Source organism: Arachis hypogaea, chromosome 19, assembly GCF_003086295.3.
Source record: "Arachis hypogaea cultivar Tifrunner chromosome 19, arahy.Tifrunner.gnm2.J5K5, whole genome shotgun sequence".
NCBI lineage: Eukaryota > Viridiplantae > Streptophyta > Magnoliopsida > Fabales > Fabaceae > Arachis > Arachis hypogaea.
In genome coordinates, this window is record NC_092054.1 from 18,796,556 (window position 1) to 18,817,928 (window position 21,373).

Below are 21,373 nucleotides of genomic sequence, written 5' to 3' on the forward strand. Positions count from 1 at the left end.
TTTTGTTTTGAACTTGCTCTCACTCTATTTAAATAAAACTTTTCTACGAATAATTTTTAACTTCATTATATTAAACTTATCCTAAATAAGTTACATTATTAGGATTATATAAATTAACTTTTATTAGAAGTTAACTTTAGTTTCTATAGAACGTTATTATAGCAACTTTTACACAAATATTTAAGCAGGTGTATGTTGTTGCCACGTATAAAATAGAAGCAATTTTTTAAAGATAATAAATAATGTAAACCTATTTTCTTCTTCTTCTTTTTTCTCTGTTTTCTATATATATGTGAAACATATGACTGCATACGGACAAAGAAATTATTAAGCTCTTAAAATTTTACATATGTCAAAAACCGGTTCGTTGTGAATATTATTAAAAAGGATTCAATTATTTTTATAATAAAAAAAAGAACCCACGCTAGGCACACTTCAGTGAGTGAACGAATATGTTTGTAGTTTGTAGTCTATAAATACCTTTATACCTTGGCTTCCATTTTCCTCACACACTATTCTTCTCTTCACCCTCTCTAAGAAGAAAAGGAAGTAATAACGAAATAACAAAGATGTTTTCGATTCCAGGGACTGGTATATTCAACAATAGCCAGAAGATCAAGGGTACCGTTGTGCTTATGAGCAAGAATGTTTTGGACTTTAATGCCATAACATCCGCCGGAAGCAGTGTTTCCGGCGCCGTCGGCGGAATCTTTGGCACTGTTAGTGATGTGGCTGGCTCGGTTGTCGATGGCGCCACCGCCATCTTCAGCCGTAGCATCGCCCTCAAGTTGATCAGTGCTACCAAGACTGATGGTTTGTCATCTCATCTTTACTGTCTCTCATATATATTTACTTCTTAGATGTGTTTCTTCATAGTTGTTATATCTTAAAGAATTTAATTTTGATACATCAAATTATATAGTAAAAATAACTATTTTTTATTTTAACTGTGTTAATAGTTATTAAAAAATAAATATATTTAAATAATTGTATAAAATATTTTAGTACATTAAAATTAAATTTTTTATTAAAAACTAATAAAAAAAGAAATAAGTTAAAAAATATTAGAGGCTAACAATTCTAATATAAAAAGAACATTAATATTAATTCAGATATAAGAGAAAAAAAAAGTGTTTACTACCTAAAATTCCTCAAATAAGTTTGAAGGATAAACTAAACTTTAAGTATTAGACGTAATTTTTTAATTAAGAATTATTTAATAAAGTAATGAATGAATGAATAAATATTAAGTATTTCAAATTATTATTATTATTATTATTATTATTATTATTATTATTATTATTAACTCTTTAAATTTTTTTTCTTTTTCTTCCTTTCATTTTAAAAAAATGAGAATCACAAGCACATCATCATAAGGAAACAAAAGGGAGAAAAACATATTTGAACATCTAAGGATGTATTATATTAGACAATCAGCGAGATCCAAATTAAAAATAATATTTAATAAGGTAAAACATTTTTTAGTCTCTAAAAATAGATTAAGTTTTAATTTCGTTTTAAAATTTTAAAATATATTTTTTAATAAATATTGTACTTTATCTTATTTTAATCTTTTAGTCGAAATTAATTATTTTTTCTAAAAATGTTATTTTCTTTTATTATCATCTTTTTTCTAAGTAATGATAATTGTGGTGCTATACGAAGTTATAGTTATATTGATTTGAGAAAAAGTATGAGAAAAATAACAGAAAGAAAAAATATGTAATAATAGAAAAAAAATTATATTCTTAGAAGAAAAAACTTTAATTTTAACTATATGATAAAAGATTAAAAAAAAAAAACCGTAAGAAAAGAATAAGAAGTTTTATTACATGTTAGAAACTAGAGTTTGAGTGTTTGAATAAATTTCGTACCAAACTATAAAAATAATTATTAACATAAAATATAATAATTTGTATTTAAAAATTCAAAATTCATGTAGAAAATAATAGAATATAAATCTTTTATAGTGATTTAAAGGCTGAAATTCGATTGAAGCAGTGATAAATAATATTATTGTCACCCGATATGTCAATAATTCACATGAATTTTCCGTTTATTTATACTTATTAAGTCATTGTCATTATGCGTCAACCAGCACTCATAAAATATGTCCAAATGATTGGATTTTAAAATTAATTTTAGTTCTACCTTGTCTGCTTATTCTTAGCCACGTGTTTATTTTAATATTATTTTTCCAACCCATCTAGTTCCCCCACAAGGAATATATTTTTGGAAGCACAATTATTGGTCCATTATTATTATTATTATTATTATTATTATTATTATTATTATAGGGTTATATTTCTATTTACAATTTCACACCATAATAACTTCAAATGAAAGGTAATTATGATGCCTAATGGGTTCAATTTTAACTACAGATTATAGAAAGAAGTATGTGAGTTGAGCAGACAAAATTTGTTTTGTTTAATTCACCAAAAAAATGTACAAATATATTTATAAATTTTTTTCTAAAAGGTAGTTGGATGACCAATGAAATAGAAAATGGTTTTTAACATTTATATATATATCTGTAAATTTTTGCAGGGCAAGGAAATGGGAAAGTTGGAAAGGAAACCTATTTGGAGAAACATCTTCCAACGTTGCCAAATTTGGGTGCCAAACAAGATGCATTCGACATCCATTTTGAATATGATGCTGATTTCGGGATTCCGGCTGCATTCTACATCAAGAACTATATGCAAGTTGAGTTCTTCCTTGTTAGTGTGACTCTTGAAGACATCCCAAACCATGGAACCGTTAACTTTGTTTGCAACTCATGGGTCTACAACTTCAAAAATTACAAAAAGGACCGCATCTTCTTTGCTAATGATGTAAGTAGAGTCTTTTTACAAGTACTAAACTTAAGGTTTAGTTTGGTAAAGTTTTTATTTAAGAATAATTTATAAGAGTTAATTTTTAAAATTATAACATCTATATTTAGTAAATTAAATTAAAAACAATTTTTAATAAATACAAACAATAACAAGTATGTTTGGTAAAATAGTTTTTAAAATTTAAAAATATTGTTGTTCCGAGGATTACTTGAAATTGGATTGTATTTGGACTTGAACGTGAGGTCCAAACTCTTAGCGAGGTGGTTTTTGACTTGGCCTGAGTTGTATGGCCGTCGTCCAAGTTGTTCGTGAGGAGATGGGGGTGGTACCTGCAAAACACTCTAATACCTAGGTCAACAAGGGTCTTAGCAGGTTTTAAGTGTATTGGAACTTAAATATACCTGAGGGTGTTAGTGTATTTATAGGTGATGAACCAATAACCACCGTTGAAGTAGTTCTACTTCTGGTGGTGAATAACTGTCCCTTTATCTTAAAGTTGTTGAGATCTCTCTTCTAGAAATAGGTGAGAGATATTAGGGGTTAGTTATAACTTCTTTGGGAGTGAAGGAGTTACCATGCAGCGCTTCAATCTGGCCTATGAAGAGATCGATTATGGGCAGCTGCATTTTGGGCTTTTCCTGCTTTTGGGCCTAGTTTATGCTTTGGATTAAGTTTGAACAACTATAATAAACATTAATGTAAGAATTAATTTAAATATTAATTATTATATAAGATTATATTAGATTTTTTTAATTCTAATAAGCACACACCAAATTTAAAAAGTTATCTCTTAGGTGCTTTTAAAAGTATCTTTAACTTTAAAAAATTGCAAGTATAAATACATGATTTTTTTTTTAATTTACTAAACACAAAATGAATCTTGAGTTTTTCACTAATAGAGACTAAAGGTGCCCTTGCTTCTTTATTTTTTAACCAAAAAATATTTTTTTAAGTATTTTTATAAATTTAATAAAATAACAAAATATTAGAAGTCGATCAAGGATATAATTTTTGTGATGTTTATAATTATGTGACAATTATTATATCTCTAGAATTAAGTACTTTTATATTTGGAATTAACTCTTAGTAGGATTGAGTTCTAAGACATTCAATTGTACCAACAAAATATTCTAGTAAAAGATAAATACATAAATATATTATATTTTAAATAAAAAAACAAAATAAATAATTTTTTTTTCAAATAAAAAAACCAAAAAATTAACAACACTTTGAAGTTAAGGTAACGGTATTTTAGGTGACGGAAATTAACCGTTGCTAAAGGTTGTGTATGTATATGAAAAAAATAACATAATTGAATATACTACATCTCAGGTTTATCTTCCAAGTGCAACCCCGGGTGCACTAGTGAAGTACAGAAATGAAGAACTGGAAAATTTAAGAGGAGATGGAACAGGGGAACGCAAGGAAGCAGATAGAATCTATGATTATGATGTCTACAATGATTTGGGTAACCCTGATGTGGATAACAGCCTTGCTCGCCCCATTCTTGGAGGATCTTCCGAATATCCTTACCCTCGCAGGGGTAGAACTGGCAGACGCAAGACTAAAAAGGGTTAGCAATTTTTTAATTTGTTTAAATGATGTTGACGCAGTTTCATATTAGTGGCTAATTTTTGGTAACCATATAGTATTTTTTATTATTAACAGGATAAATTATTATAATATAAATTTACGTAGTTATTTTTATGTGAAGTTGTTAGTTGAAATTTATTAAATAATTGTTATCTAACACCAGTTAATTATCAACTTCACGTGAAAACAACTTACTCTAAAACAACTTACTCTAGTGTTCTTCTTGTCCCCTTGAAACTCCAACGTAATCATGAAAAGTAAAATTTTGAACAGATCCCAACAGTGAGGCACCAAGCTCAAGTACTTATGTTCCAAGAGATGAAATCTTTGGTCACTTGAAGTCCTCGGATTTCCTTACATACGGAATCAAATCTTTGGCTCAAAATGTTTTGCCAAGGCTCCAATCAGTGTTTGGTTTGAACAGCGAGTTTGATAGCTTCGACGATGCTCGTGCATTCTTTGAGGGTGGAATTTACCTCCCTACTGATATCATCAGCGATATCAGCCCCTTGCCAGTTCTTAAGGAAATCTTCCGTACAGATGGTGAACAAGCTCTCAAGTTCCCTCCACCTCATGTCATCCAAGGTCCATTATTAATTATGCTTTGCCCATTTCCATTTATTTAATTCAATGTAAACAGAAAATAATTTAGTTTTTGTGTTATCGTGAACAGTTAGTAAGTCTGCATGGATGACTGACGAAGAATTTGCCAGAGAGGTGATTGCTGGAGTAAATCCCAATGTTATTAAACGCCTTGAGGTAAGTACTCTTTAAAAGAATAAATTGTTTCTCATATTCAACCATGTCTTATATAAGATTCATACTATATCAATAAAAAACACCATCTATTTAATTAGTCACTTGTATATAATACATATTAAAATATAAAAATATATATTAAAAATAAATTAAATAAGATAATATTAATACACAAATACTTAATGATTGATTGTTAATCTACAATAAGTAAAATTTTTCTTTATCTAAAGTGGAGGCAATTGTTTCTAATATTTTATTTTCTTATAATATTAGGTGTTTCCACCACAAAGCACACTGGATCCCTCAATTTATGGTGATCAGACGAGTACAATTACAAAAGAAAGCCTTGAGACTAACCTAGAAGGACTTACTGTTGATGAGGTAATTAATTAATTAATGACATATATTTCATAACAAATCCATATATAAATAGCTTCTTTTTTTCACTCAATTAAGAAAACAAAATATTGATACATGCAATGTAATGTAACAGGCGATTGAAGGGAACAAATTATTCATCTTAGATTACCATGATGCATTCATGCCATACTTGAGGAAGATAAACGGGCTTAAGACTTCAAAGGCTTACGCAACAAGGACAATCCTGTTCTTGAAAAATGATGGAACATTGACACCATTGGCCATTGAATTAAGTGTGCCACACCCTGGTGGCGACACATTTGGTGCTGTTAGCAGAGTTGTCTTGCCTGCTAAAGAAGGTGCTGAAGGTACTATTTGGCTTCTTGCCAAGGCTTATGTCGTCGTCAATGATTCATGTTATCATCAACTCATGAGCCACTGGTATAACTCTCTGTTTCTTTTTTCAAATTTCACTAATTTATATTCTTATTTGAGTAATCATTCCTAATTTCTTTTTCTTTTCATGTAACGAATTAAAGGTTGAATACTCATGCTGCAATGGAGCCATTTATCATTGCAACATACAGGCATCTTAGTGTGCTCCATCCAATTCACAAGCTTCTAGAACCTCACTACCGCGACACCATGAATATCAATGGACTTGCAAGACAATCTCTGATTAATGCAGGTGGTATCATTGAGCAATCATTCTTGCCTGGAGGATTTTCTGTGGAGATGTCTTCTAAAGTTTACAAGAATTGGGTTTTCCCTGACCAAGCTTTGCCGGCTGATCTTATTAAGAGGTAATCATAATCTTTATATACATTGTAATTATGTTATTAGACAGTTAGTGAAAGATACCGACTACTCACAAGAAAATATCTTCATGTGAAGATAATAGTTAAGAACTGCTAGATGGTTTGACGTATTTGACCAAACTGTTTAACATAAGATTAATTATTTCATTGATGATGACAAGTCATTATTGTATTGTTTATCTTGATTCAGGGGATTGGCAGTTGAGGATCCATCGGCCCCCCATGGCGTTCGCCTCGTGATCGAGGACTACCCTTATGCAGTGGATGGACTGGAGATATGGGATGCTATCAAGACATGGGTCCAAGACTATGTCTCCTTGTACTACGCTTCAGATAATGAAGTCACAAAAGACACTGAACTCCAAAAATGGTGGAAGGAAGCTGTAGAGAGGGGTCATGAAGACCTGAAAGACAAGCCATGGTGGCCAAAACTGCAAACTCTTGAAGACCTGGTTCAGTCATGCAGCATTATTATATGGATCGGTTCGGCCCTTCATGCAGCTGTTAACTTCGGCCAATATCCTTATGGCGGCTTCATCCTGAACCGGCCAACAATTAGCAGAAAATTCTTACCGGAACTCGAAAGCGAGGAGTATCAAGAATTGGTTACAAACCCTCAGAAAGCTTACTTGAGAACAATTACAGGGAAATATGAGGCCCTAGTGGACATTTCGGTTATTGAGATATTGTCAAGGCATGCTTCTGATGAGGTGTATCTTGGGCAGAGAGACAATCCAAACTGGACATCGGATTCGAAGGCGATACAAGCCTTCAAGAAATTTGGAAACAAGTTGGCAGAGATCGAGGCGAAGATCGAGCAGAGGAACAAAGAACCAAGCTTTAGAAACAGAATTGGACCTGCTCATATGCCTTACAGTCTTCTCCTTCCTACCAGTGATGAAGGCCTTACTTTCAGAGGAATTCCCAACAGTATCTCTATCTAAATTGAGTGCCTGCGTTTTCCTTTGCAGATTGTTACTCTTGTAATAACAGAGATGCAAGTTTGTTTTATGCATATCTTTGTGGTATTGTCATGTGCATGTTAGATTCCACCTCAACATTGTGCTTGGATATGTATGTGTCATCAGTTTGCTCCCTTGTTACTATGATGAATAATAATAATATTGCACCTTTTAATAAAAGATATGCTTGTTATCTATGTGTAGTTCTTGTGTGTATGTGTAACAAATTATTAAGGTACATTAAATTATACATAGTTGCCATGAATAATGCTTATTCTAGACATCTTTATGAAATACCAATTAATAAGATGAAGCTAATTACAGCTAGGCAATGACATTGTGTAAATATAAAACAAAAATGTTATGAAAATTGTGTAAATATAAAAGAAAAATGTTGAATGAACAAATTAATTTATTTTTTTTGGTTGTCCACGATATTTTCTAGTTCGACAGGATAAGGACTAATTCGTTGCGAATGTGACTCCATTTAAGAGTCTGCCGCTGCCAATGGGTTGCTGCATGCACAAGGCGGGATTCAGACCCTCGACACTTGCTTAAGCGAATGAGTGAGTTAACCACTCGACCAACCCAAATTGGTTGAATAAATTAATTTATAATTAAAGGGATTTCAACTAAGCTATTTTAAAATAGGAAATTGGTTTAATTGTGTTTTTCTTTGAGATAATACTCAATTTGGTCCCTAAATTTGTATATGAGTCTCAATTTAGTCCCTAAAGTTTCAATTGCCTTTATTTAGTCCCCAAACTTTGCGAACATGACTCATGTTAGTTCTTGAAATAATTCAATGTATAGACGTTAATAGAATGCTATCATGGATAGGCGAACGCTACGCTAGACTCTGTAAAATAATGTCATTTTGATTTTGACATTCAAATAACCCAAAAACAATATCATAAGTGGTGTTTATTGAAACTTTACTTACCAAAACAAGTGATGCGACATCATTTTTGAGTTATTTGAATGTAAAAACTAAAACTACATCATTTTACAAGTTTCAGTATGGCATTTGATTATCTATTTCAACGCTCTATTTAACGTTTTTGAACTAAAAACCATCCCAGAGACTAATGTGAGGCATGTTTATAAAATTTAGAGACTAAATAGAGGAAATTAAAATTTCAGGAACTAAATTAAGATTCACATGCAAGTTCAAGGACCAAATTAAGTATTAACTCGTTTTTCTTTCCTTTTTATTTCATTTTTTTGGGTAGCATTTAGAAGAGAAATTAAAAGTGAAAGACAGACTAAATTAAGTTTTTGTATTGTGTGTTGGTATAAAATGTATATGATTGAATTATGTTTCAGTATCTTGTTTGATTTAAAATATAAAAAAGACTTAAATAAGTGAGATTACCAAAATACCCTTACTAATAAAACCTAACCCCTTTTCCCTCCCTTTCTCTCTCTCGCGCGCCGCGTCGTGTTGCCTCTGTTTTCTACCGTGCTCGTCACGTAGTCTCAGTTCCAATTTCGCGCTACCTTAATCTCTCCCACTATTCTTCTCTTTTTAATTCTAATTTAAAATTTCTCTTGTTATGAGTTGATGAATCTGATTTTGATATATATTGATGAATCTAATTTTAATATATGTTGATGAGATTGTTGTTGTTTTTGATATTATTATTGATGGTTATGCTTTAGTGATGGCAGAAGTATGGTGGTAGGGTAAGAGGTGGAGTGGAGTTGGGACGAAGGGTAGACTTGAAATATAAAATTTTGAAAAAAGTATTTCAAGAATAAAATGATATTAAAGTTTCAATCTCTATCTCCAAAAATTTCAGTCTTCTATGTCCCTACTTTCTCGAGGTATTGAAGAGATTGAAAATTTGAAGATGGAGCCTAAAATTTTAGTTTTAATCTCTAGTCACCAAACACAATACTAAATTCCAGTCCTCTAGTCTCAATCTCAGTACTCCTTAATTACCAAACGCTACCTTGGGGTTATAATTAAACATTTTGGGAGCTGCTCAGATAAAAACGTTTAAAACGTCTTTTTTTTAAAGATATTTTTTAATAATTAAAATTTAATACATATAATTATTAAATCGTATAATTTTTATTAAAATTAGATCAGACAAATTGATTTAGTCAAAAAATCAATAAATTATATATTGAATCGTTCTAAATTAATATTTTTTAATAAAAATGAGTACAATATCCTTATTATAAAAAATGACTAAAATACTTTATTATTATTATTATTTTGAGAACCTTAAATTTTAATCTTTCTCTTCTCTCTATGTTACCATAGGATTAGAATTTAGAGTTCTCAAAATTATATATATATATATATATATATTAGTCATTTTTTATAATAGAGTTATTATAGTAATTTTCTATAAAAAAATATTAATTTTAATCAGTTTAATGTTTGTTTTACCAATTTTTCAACTAAATCAATTTATCTGATATAATTTTAACAAAAATAATATAATTTAATTGATTATATATATTAAATTTTAATTACTAAAAAATATTTAAAAAAAACGTTTTAAAAGTCTTTATTTAAATAGTTTCCTTATTCAAAATGATACAAGTCATATATCAAGAAGAAAAAACTTAAAAACCAATAATTTTAATTTATATTGGCCAACATTTTTAACCAACAATCCAATATTTTTAGCCTAATAACTTAACACAATATTTTTAATGAATACTTTTAATTATTATTGACTAAGTTAAAAACATAAATTGTGTTGTTCTGTAATATTGCTCTAATAAAGCCTATGTTAAATGCTAACCGAGATGGGCATTATTCAAATACAGTAATATGATCATATGGATGACATGCATCATCATGGTGTTATTAGAAATGGCAACAAATAAAAATGAAACTCCAAAGAAACCCTATTTTCAGATGGAGATACTGTTAGGGATACCTCTGAAAGTTAAGCCTTCAGTGCTAGAAGGAACAAGCAAAGTATAGGGAACTTCAACAGGTCCAAACCTATTGCTCAAACTGGAATCCTTGTTCCTTTCTTGAATCTTACCCTCAATCTCTGCCAACTTGCTCCCAAACTTGTTGAAAGCTTGTATTGCCCTTGAATCACTTGTCCAGTTAGGATTATCCCTCTGCCCAAGGTACACTTCATCAGAGGCATGCCTTGACAAAATCTCAATCACTGAGAGATCAACAAGGGTCTGATACTTAGGTGTGATTGTTCCCAAATAAGCCTTTTGAGGATTTTTCACCATCTCATCATAGTCTTTAGTTCCCTTCTCTGGGATCAATCTTCTACTTAGAGTTGGACGGTTAAGGATGTAACCTCCATATGGATACTGTCCGAAATTAACGGCCGCATGAAGCGCCGAAGCGGTCCATATAATGATAGAGCAGCATTGAATCAATTCTTGAATGCTTTGCATTTTTGGCCACCATGGCTTGTCTTTTAAGTCTTCATGACCCCTCTCTACAGCTTCCTTCCACCATGCCTGCAGTTCTGAATCTTTCTTAACTGCTTCATCTGAAGGGTAGTACAAGGAAACATAGTCTTGGACCCATGTCTTAATTGCATCCCATATCTCTAGTCCATCAACTGCATAAGGGTAATCCTTTATCACTAGGTTAAGGCCATAAGGTGAAGAAGGATCTTGAATTGCCAATCCCCTGTATCAAACACAAACAGTTGAGTTGGATCATCAAAACCAATTATTAAGTATTTAACACCCCAAGATATATTGTTTAATATTGCATTACCTCTTAACAAGATCAGCTGGTAAAGCTTGGTCTGTGAATACCCAATTCTTGTAAACAGCTGAAGACATCTCTATGGAATTGGGGCCAGGCAAAAATGATTGCTCTATGATGCCACCTGCATTGATTAGTGCTTGACGAGCAAGTCCATTGATGTTGATGGTGTCACGATAATGAGGGTGTAGGAGTTTACTAATGGGGTGAAGCACACTAAGATTCCTATTTGTTGCTATGGCAAATGGCTCAATAACTGCGTGTGTGTTTAACCTATAATCCCCATCAACAAAACAAGATCAATAACCATATCATATTAATCAATTAGTCTCTAAAAGATACGACCCTAATTCAAATTAATCACTTCGTAAGTTAGATGAAGATGTGTTTGTCATGTAGCATGATAACATGATAAGTTAATATCACGCGTAATAAAATAATTGGTTAACATGTGACACTTAACGTGACACATTATTTAACAAACAGAAAAATCAATTTAACTTATAATTGTATCTTTTGGAGACTAATTTAAAAAATATATTATCTTTAAGAAATGAGAGGAATTTGAATATTGACCGGATACTCATTCAAGATTGAGTTAGTTAGATAAAATTATACATACCAGTGGCTCATGAGTTGATGATAACACGAGTCGTTGACAATTACATGAGCCTTGGCCAATAGCCAAATTGTGCTTTCAACACCTTCAGAAGCAGGCAAGATGACTTTACTAACAGCACCATATTGATCTCCACTAGGATGTGGCAAACTTAACTCAATGGCAACTGGCTTCAATTTCGCATTGTCACTCAAGAAAAGGAATGTTCTAGTAGCATAAGCCTTTGCAATTTTGTTGATCCTTTCTAGATATGGCATGAAGGCATCATGGTAATCCAATATGAATAATCTATTACCATTAAGTGCCTGTACCATGTATATGTAATTTCAATTAATTAGTTATGTATATAATTTTGGTTCATGAAAATAAGCATATGAGTTTGATTATGTGGAAATTCTTAATAATATACCTGTTCCACTGTGAGCCCATCTAGGTTAGTCTCCATCTCTTGTTTTGAAACTTTACTGTTTTGGTCACCGTAGATGGTAGCATCTAGTGTGCTTTGGGGTGGGAACTCCTGTCATTTTGTTAAAACAATATTATGAGAAAAACTTAATTTTTTAATGGTTAACGATATAAATATGGTAGAAACTGTTTGAACTTACTTGAAGACGTCGAATCACACAAGGATTTACACCAGCAAGCATTTCTCTTGCAAATTCTTCATCAGTCATCCATGCAGATTTGCTAACTGTTTCAAATAATTAGAAAGAATTAATTAATTAATTAACTAAGTCAAAACGTTGCATTTCTTAGGCATCAAGTTATTTATATTGTTATAGTAGTTTCATTTTATGGGGACATACATAGACACATACATATAATATGTTATACAGTGATCAGTCAACTTTGATAACTGAGAGCCGTCAGATAAAAATTTAGTCAAATATTCAAATCATTTAACGGTTCTCAGCTATCAACTTTTTTTATCTAACGGCACTCAGCTATCAACTTCACGCGAAGTTGACTGCACCTGAATTTCCACCATATTATATATATACCTCTGATTACATGAGGTGGTGGGAATTTGAGTGTTTGTTCGCCATCAGTCCGAAATATTTCTTTGAGCGCCGGCAAGGGACTAATTTTACTGAGCATATCTGTGGGCAGTTTGACTCCTCCTTCGTAGAGTTCTCGTACTTCGTCGAAGCTATCAAACTCATTCGGTGTGAAGTCTAAATCGAAGATCAACGATTCGAAAAGAGGCAACACGTTTTGAGACAAAGATTTGATTCCGTATATGAGGAAGTCAGATGATTTCAAGTGACCAAAATTTTCGTCTCTTGGAACATAAGTCTCCGTTGGTGGAGTCTCACTTTTAGGATCTATTCAGAATAAAAAAAAATAAAAGTCATTATGTGCGATAAATAATCCGCTCTACAATACGATCTATGTTTGAGTGCAACCACTTTTTAGTTTGTTAATATATACTACATGAGAAAATAAAATGCATTGATCATTAGATTTATGTTACATTAATGACGAATATTAGTTTTGTTAATGATGAGGAACCTTTTTTGTCAACAAGTACGTACTTCATCTTTAAATTACTAATTTCACAATACGTTGATATTTTTAAAAGTTACATTCCTTAATGCATTGATCATTGTTAAGTCATGAGAAAATATAATATCTTTTTCAAAAATACTCTTTGTACACCAAAATCAGCTATTAAAATCAGTCACCAATGTATTTGTATATAAATACATGTGTGGTTTAATTTATTTTCAATGTGTATTTATATTTTAACATGTATATTATACTGATAACTGACTTTAGTGACTAATTTTAGTGTACTCGTAGTATAACTCTATTCTTTTATACTAATTTATTAACATGTTAAAATCTCGACGGCTAAATTGATAATTTGAGTACACTTAGAATTAAGTTTTACCTTTTTTGGTTGGTTTTCTACCAGTTCTAACTCTTCGAGGGTAGGGATGAGTGGAAGAGCCTCCAAGGATTGGGCGAGAATACTTTTCACCACGATCTGGATTACCTAAATCATTGTAGACATCATAATCGTAAATCCTATCGTATTCTTTGCGCTCCCCTGTTCCATCTCCTCTTAAGTTCTGCAACTCTTCTTTTCTGTACTTCAATAGTGAAGCAGGTGTTTCACTAGGTAAAAACACCTGCAATATATTTATATATAAATTAAAAATTTTAATAATAATTATTTTGGTAAAAATTTAAATGCAATTAACTTCTTATAAAGTTGATAGTTAATAACTGAAAGTTTTTAAATGAAAATTTAGTCAAAACATTTAAATTATTTAGCGATTCTCAACTATCAACTTTATATAAAGTTGCCTGCACGTGAGTTTTTATTAATTATTTTTATAGATATAAATCATATAATTTTTTTTATCATGTGTTTTATTTTATCAGCTTAAATTTAGTTTAAATTTAAAAAAAAATAATTTAATTTTATGAGATAATATCAAAACTTCTATGAGCTAAAAATTTAAATTTTGACTTTTGAAGACTCAAAAAACAAAATGAATTTTAGCAAAGACAAATAAAAAGAGAAAAAAAGTCTATACAAAGAATCTGCACAAATCCAAAAATAAATTCCTGTATAAAATAAAAAATATAATTATTCATATATTTCTTCTTATTTTCTTAAACTTGGAAAATTATTGAATTCAGTTATGTGACGTTTACATGTATAAGGGCTTACGTTGTTGATAAAGAAGATGCGGTCCTTTTTGTAATTTTTGAAGTTGTAGACCCATGAGTTGCAAACAAAGTGAATAGTTCCATGGTTTGGAACGTCTTCAAGAGTAACACTAACGAGGAAGAACTCAGTTTGCATGTAGCTTCTGAGATAAAATGCTGCTGGAATTCCAAACTCGGCATCATAATCAAAATGAATATCAAATGCTTCTTGCCTTGCTCCCAATGTGGGTAAGGTTGGAAGATGATTCTCTACATAAGTTTCCTTTCCAATTTTCCCATTTCCGTTTGCTGAAAAAAAATTGTAACAAAATGTAAAAAAAAAGAAGAAAGAATTTGCAGTGATATTCAGCTTTGTTTGTTTGCTTTTCTAAGTTCTAACATAAAAGAAACACATTTTATTTTTGGTAAAAATGATTATTTATTTTATTTTTCAATTATGTATTTATACTTCTAAAAAACTAAAAAGAGGTAGAAAATAATCAATTTTTGCCTCTTTTTTTTTTTGAGAAGCAGGTAAGAATAAAGAAGCAACTGAGGAGAGAGAAGAATAAATCATTAATTTACAAATTTATTCTCATAATTTTTGAAAGGAATAAGTGCATTCTTTTAAAAAAATGCATACCTTTAAAATTTGATACTATTATACCAATATTAAAAATGAGATAACCAAAATCTTGGTTAGAACTAAATTTAATTTCATTTTAAAATTTAAAAAAGTAGTTTTAGAAAAAAATTATTCTAAAAAACTGTTAGAAAAATTTAATTATTAAAAAAGATCTTTAACACCAAAATTATTAAGAAGGACTAAATTTTTTTTATAATATTTATAATATTTAAGAAAAAGAACGAAATTTTTTTATAAAAAAGATAAATATATCTTTAATTATTTATTTATTTATTGTTTATAATCTTTATATTAACAATTTTTATTTCTCCTAAAATAATAATAATTTTTATTAATTATTTATTTTTTATTTTTGTGATCTTTCATTCTTTTTTTTCTCATTAATAATAGAAACCCAATATATAAACCCAACCGTTATAAACATCTCAAAAGAATGAGAACCATGGTAAAGATGTACATCACTAAAAAAATTTGGCCATTTTTAATATTAATTTTTTTAATAATTATATCTTTTTAACTGTCTTTTAGAATAATCTTTTCTTATTTTAGTGTGTCCTCATTACACGTATGATGTATGTATGTATAAAAATTTTATTTTTTATATTTCATATTCTTATTAAAAATAAATGTTTTAATTAAAATAATATAGAAAATATAATATAACTATTTTTTCTTAATAATTTATGTAATCATTTATTTTATTTTATAGAAATATATAAATAATACATTAAATTTTTGTTCAAAAGTATCATATGATAATATAAAATAGTATTTTATTATGTATGATCCTAATTGTAATTTTATTTAGAAAAAGTACATACATATTTTTTATATTTAAACAATTTAACTGTTTCTAATTCTGACACATTTTTATAATATATTCAAACATAAAATATTTTTCTATCTTCCATTTCAAATTTTAAAAAATAGGGCATTCCTCCTTGCACAATATTTTATGCCCTAACTACTTATAAAAATATTAGCAACATGCGTGGATGAAACTAAAGAGTAGTAATATATATAAAATTGTCATTTAATTAGTGAATAAATTAGCATAACAACAAGAGTGGGTAACAATCATGATTTTTTTTTTCGGTGGTTAGGTAACAATCATGATTATTGGATCTGACCCTATCTTAAAGAATAGAAAAAATTTTAAATATACTTAATACATCGATATTTTAATAATTTTTAACTATTAATTTTAACTAATATATATTATATATATTTTTTATAATTAAAATTAACTATTAAAATTATTGAAACACCTATTTATTTAGTATATTTAAAATTCTTCCAAAAGAATAATCATAGTTCAAAAGCACACTTTCACGGACATGAACTGGTGGGAATAATAATAATAATAATAATAATAATAATAATAATAATAATAATAATAATACTGGTTAGATGTTGACCTATATTTTGTTTTTGTTGTTGGTTTTGGTCAACTTTTTCTTGTGCATAGTTTACGTACCTAATTCACTAATTCAGTATAAAATTCTTTTCCAATTTTTATATTCATTATCTTAAAAGTGTTACATATAAGGTTTAAAGAGTATAGGTAATCAATGTATTCGAAGTACTAGTTAAAATGAGTTAAGAACCCCCCCCCCCTTCCCTCTCTTTAAAATTGCAATATATTTAAAACTAAATTATATATATATATATATATATATATATATATATATATATATTAAATTTTTGCGATAAATAATATTACAAGGTTTTTACACAATGCAAATATGTTTTTTTACACACTAAGTAGATTTAGTTTACATATATATGATTAATTAACAATATAAAATTATAATATATTAGAAGTAAATATCATTTTTAAACTAATTTCTGATATTATTAATTCTTTGTTTAATTTCAAAAGGCCAGTTAGAGTTGATTGTCAAACACAAGAACTTGAAAGACAAGAAGACAGAGTAATCCAATAGTAGACTAAAAAAAAAAGAATTATGTTATTTAATTTAGACAATTCAACTAGCCTTATAAACATTATTTTCCAAAAAAACAAAAAATTCTTTCTAACTTTTTAAAAAATAAAAAATCTTTTTGCATATTACAAAATTTAAAATTAAAGGTAAAAATGATATATATATATATATATATATATATATATATATATATATATATATATATATATATATATATCAAGAGGACCAACAAAAAATTCTGTGAGAAAAAGCAACTTTTAGTGCTTATTATGTATTAGAAGAAAATATGTTTTCCCTTATCAAAATATGATTTCATGGAAGAAATGATGATGAAAAAGAAATTAACGCACCATCAGTCTTGGTAGCACTGATCAACTTAAGCGAAATTTGGCGGCTAAAGATGGCAGTGAGATCATCAACTGCATGGCCAAGTAAGTCAGTGGCAGTGCCGAGGAGGCCGTCGAATGCCCCGGCAACGCCGCCGTTGGGGATGGAGGATATGGTGTTGAAGTCCAAGACATTCTTGGGCATCAACACCACAGTCCCCTTGATCTTTTGACCCTTGTTGAAGAGAAACGACATCTTTTCAAATTGTTCTTTCTTGAACGTAGAGAAAACTCCTATATTGGAAAATTATATATGTGGAAGAAGCTGGTTGCTTGTGACGATCCAAAGGAATGTTTTGTGCTATTTATAGACCAAGTAACAAGTACAATCTATGAAGAAAAGTATGGTTCACATTAATCAAATTAGATACTACTAAAATGTCCATTTGATTCGCACTAAAAATATTAACAAGATTCGATCAAATATTTATATTATTAATTATATTAGATGTATATTAAACCATCGAAATCATCTACTAGCAAGATAATTTTATTTATATTGTTGGAGGTATAAATACTTCTGCGCTACAATTTAAAATTTTTTTGAATAATAATAATATTTATTTATTTATTTTTATTAAATTATTAAATTTGATTTTTACAATAATTTTTAATTTAACTTTTAGTATTTATATTCAATTTAAAAGCTTTATTAATAATTCTCAAATTTAAATAGAATTAATATTCTTTTTTAAAAATTAACTTAAAAAATATTATTTATTTATTGGTGTTTCTTTTCTTAAAGTTAGCTTTAATTTTTGTCATAGCAATTACATTAATTAAAAAAAATTTTTCAACTATAAATATTATTAAGAGTCGACTACTTTTAATTATATAAGAGGTGAATTTTTAGATAATTGTTTAGTGAATATATAGAAATTAAGAGAAACATTTTAGTTATATGGTCAAGGAAAAGATTATTTAATCTTTTCAAAACATAAAACTTAAAAAATTTTAAATTATATTAAGTAGATTTTAAATTACTATTTTAATTTGTTAATTAGATATTTTAAAAATTAATCATATTTTATAATAAAAAAATATATTTATAATAATAATAATCATACTACGTACGTGTACATAAAAAATAATTACTTTTATAGAATACACGTTAACAATGAGTTAAACAATATATGTATTTATTATTATGTTTTAGTAGTTGCATTTTTATGTATACATAATATTTATGTTATAAAAATTATTATTATGTTTTATATACTTTAATTATCTTTTACTGTAAAAAGATCCATTACTGTCTACTAATATAAAATACTTATTGTATCGTTGTCTAGGATTAACTATCAGGCTTTTCATATTAAAAAGATTAATACAGTGACTTCAGATTCTAAAATTTTTTTTTTTGGAATATTTCTCCATTAATATTTTTACAAATAAAAAAATATATTCTAAATTAGTAAATTGATCTATTCACTTTAAAAATTTATATGCAACATAGTTACATATAATAGAATAGAATGAAAGATAAAAAACCAAAATAATAAGGAGCAATAAATTGATAATAAAATAACATATATAAATTCGTGAAGTAAATAAAAAATTAGATTAATACTTAAATAATAATTTTTTTTACCAAAGATAGAAAAACTCAAACCCGTGATCTCTTAGGTGAATTGTGAGTATGGAGAGACTATGTCATTTGAGATATAACTTATTGGCACCTAAATTATAATTACTTGGGTTAAAATTTATAATTGAAAATATTAAAAAGAGAAATAATAAAATTATAAGATGCATAAAGCCATAGAGAACTATATAAAAAAACATAAAGAATTTAAAATTTATTTTTTGATGAAAAAAAGATGACTAATAAACAAAGAGTAGAAAAAAAGATTAAAAACATAAAATTAAAAAGAGAGTTTAAGAAAATAAAAGAGTAATGACTAAAATTTGAGAATGAAAAAAGATTAAATTTAATTAGATTAATTAATAATTAAAATAATAAAAAAATAAAAAAATAAATTTAAAACTTTAAACAATTGAATTTAATTTATTTATAGTAAAATTATTTAAAATTTAGAATGAAAACACATTTTATATATATATATATATATATATATATATATATAAGAGTGGGGAGATCGTGTCCCCCATTTTAGTAAGTAGGCCCGTGCCTGGTCCTGTGGGTTCCAATAATGGTTTATTTTAAGTGTAAAAAAAAAATCCATATGCTAAACGTGATGATCATAAACTTGCAACGAAGTAGGTTTAGTTTTTAAAAAATAAAGTTAATTGTCATCATACATATCGCCTGTTAAATTAGAATATGCCTTTCGGTATGGATTATTAGTACCCATTTAATTTATTTATCATTCCAAACACAGTTTCCATGTGTTTTTAAAAACACAAATCTTATTATAAATCAAGTTGATTCACTCTTTTATTACTACTGGACGAAGGCTTAAATAAATAAATACACAACATGATATGAATTTCACCGTCATCTAATCACATACAGTGGAAGAAATATATAAAATTAATGTAATAAACATTAATTGGGTATTTGTATAAAATTAATGGTACATAAAAATTAAATTTTTAAATAAAATATAAATTCAAAACATATAATATTAATAAAATCGAATCAATATTTAATTATAAAGTAAAATGATAAATAAATTTTTGAGAGGTTTACATTTTAGAAAGATTAATCTTTAAAAAAAATATCAATAAAGTCTTACAAGATAACAAAATAGTCAAATTAATTTAAATTAAGACATTTTATCCAAAAACTAATTTAAAAATAATATGTCCACATCTACTATAATCTTATTAATACTTTTTTTCTGCGGAGACTATTTTATTCGAAATATAAATCTTTAAAATTTATTTATCATTTTTAACTATAATTTCTAGTTTTCTACACATATATATCCACGAAATTCGTAAACACACTTTTCTTTGCTTATAAGGCGTAACAATGGTGTAATTAAATTGGCTCATCACGCATAAGGCAAGGACTCAAGGCGCATCGAAGATTCATTGTTTCTGCCTTTTCTGGACAAAAAACAAGCATCCATATAATTTTATAAAAAAGAATAAAATGAGTTAAGCCTCAAAGTGATTATTGAAATTACACTCAAGACTCAAGTTAATTCTTAAAGTTAATAATTACTTATTTTTGTTCCTGAAGTTATACTCTGGGACCGAGGATCATCCTTCAGACACATTTTGGCGTCACTGGAAAGTTGATCTGGACTCCTTTGTCTGTGACACACTAGACACGTAATGACTAACTGATGTGGATTAGTAAATTTTTTTGGTACAATTTAATCCATAAATCAAAATTAAAAACGCTAATCTCCAAATTTAAAATTTACTCTCTACAATACTCCCTCTCTTCTCTTTTTTTCGCTAGGAGGTTGTTCAATAAGGTTCCGGATAAGGCAAAAAACGCGTGACATAGATTGTAATGGTTGATGTGTATGCTAGGAATGGGGATATGGAAGCTACCAAGGAGATCTTTGAACAGATACCAATGAGGAACTGCATTGTGTGGTTATCTATGATTTGTGGTTATTGCAAGAAGGACAGTGTCGAAGAGGCTAGGGTGATTTTCGAGCGCATTCCAGAACACAAGGTGGAGATTTGGAATTCAATAATTGCTGAACATGTCCAGAATGGATTTGGTGAAAAAGCACTGCAACGTTTTAAAGAAATAAAGGGTGAAGGGTTTCGGCAGATTGGAGGAATAATCAAATATAAAACTTGATTCAATCACCTGTCTCATCGTGCTCTTTGCTTATACTCATGGTGGTTTGGTAAATGAGGCTTTGGAAATAGCAGCTAAAATGAAAAGATATGGAATTAAAATAGGAATCAGACACTATTGATGCATGGTTGACTTATTGGGAAGAACAGGGAGGTTAAAGAAAGGTTATGACTTGATAAAGAGAATGCCAATGAAACCGAATGAAGCTGTTTTTGGGGCACTGCTTGGTGCATGCCAGATTAATTTAAACGTGTAAATGGTAGAACAAGTAATGAAGTTAATCGGTGCAAGCACTATTTCAAGTTCTAATTCTCCCAATGTGCTTTTGTTCAATACCTATATAT

At 28.6% G+C, this 21,373-nt stretch overlaps 2 protein-coding genes across 2 annotated transcripts; one reads left to right on the forward strand and one right to left on the reverse strand.

The window, feature by feature from the left end:
* Nucleotides 1-313: 313 nt before the first annotated feature.
* Nucleotides 314-7,512, forward strand: LOC112779426 (linoleate 9S-lipoxygenase 1). Its single transcript, XM_025823692.3, has 9 exons — nucleotides 314-813; nucleotides 2,551-2,837; nucleotides 4,173-4,413; nucleotides 4,707-5,018; nucleotides 5,107-5,192; nucleotides 5,466-5,573; nucleotides 5,686-5,993; nucleotides 6,092-6,355; nucleotides 6,561-7,512. The coding sequence occupies exons 1-9, from the start codon at nucleotides 570-572 to the stop codon at nucleotides 7,312-7,314; spliced, it is 2,604 nt and encodes an 867-aa protein (XP_025679477.1). The 5' UTR covers nucleotides 314-569; the 3' UTR covers nucleotides 7,315-7,512.
* A 2,570-nt stretch (nucleotides 7,513-10,082) lies between these two features.
* Nucleotides 10,083-17,697, reverse strand: LOC112775199 (seed linoleate 9S-lipoxygenase). Its single transcript, XM_025818688.3, has 9 exons — nucleotides 17,264-17,697; nucleotides 14,344-14,630; nucleotides 13,555-13,795; nucleotides 12,662-12,985; nucleotides 12,266-12,351; nucleotides 12,070-12,177; nucleotides 11,664-11,965; nucleotides 11,051-11,314; nucleotides 10,083-10,960 (listed from the first exon to the last, which is right to left on the reverse strand). The coding sequence occupies exons 1-9, from the start codon at nucleotides 17,493-17,495 to the stop codon at nucleotides 10,207-10,209; spliced, it is 2,598 nt and encodes an 865-aa protein (XP_025674473.1). The 5' UTR covers nucleotides 17,496-17,697; the 3' UTR covers nucleotides 10,083-10,206.
* Nucleotides 17,698-21,373: the final 3,676 nt, after the last annotated feature.

What these genes read in the sequence shown, in the direction of transcription:
- LOC112779426 (XM_025823692.3), top strand. Translation starts at nt 570, where the DNA reads ATGTTTTCGATTCCAGGGACTGGTATATTCAACAATAGCCAGAAGATC. An exon ending in CAGACGCAAGACTAAAAAGG is followed by an intron (nt 4,414 to 4,706) that starts GTTAGCAATTTT and finishes AATTTTGAACAG; the next exon opens with ATCCCAACAGTGAGGCACCA. An exon ending in AAGGACTTACTGTTGATGAG is followed by an intron (nt 5,574 to 5,685) that starts GTAATTAATTAA and finishes GTAATGTAACAG; the next exon opens with GCGATTGAAGGGAACAAATT.
- LOC112775199 (XM_025818688.3), bottom strand. Translation starts at nt 17,495, where the DNA reads ATGTCGTTTCTCTTCAACAAGGGTCAAAAGATCAAGGGGACTGTGGTG. An exon ending in GCATCTTCTTTATCAACAAC is followed by an intron (nt 13,796 to 14,343) that starts GTAAGCCCTTAT and finishes AATATATTGCAG; the next exon opens with GTGTTTTTACCTAGTGAAAC. An exon ending in CCAGCTGATCTTGTTAAGAG is followed by an intron (nt 10,961 to 11,050) that starts GTAATGCAATAT and finishes TGTTTGATACAG; the next exon opens with GGGATTGGCAATTCAAGATC.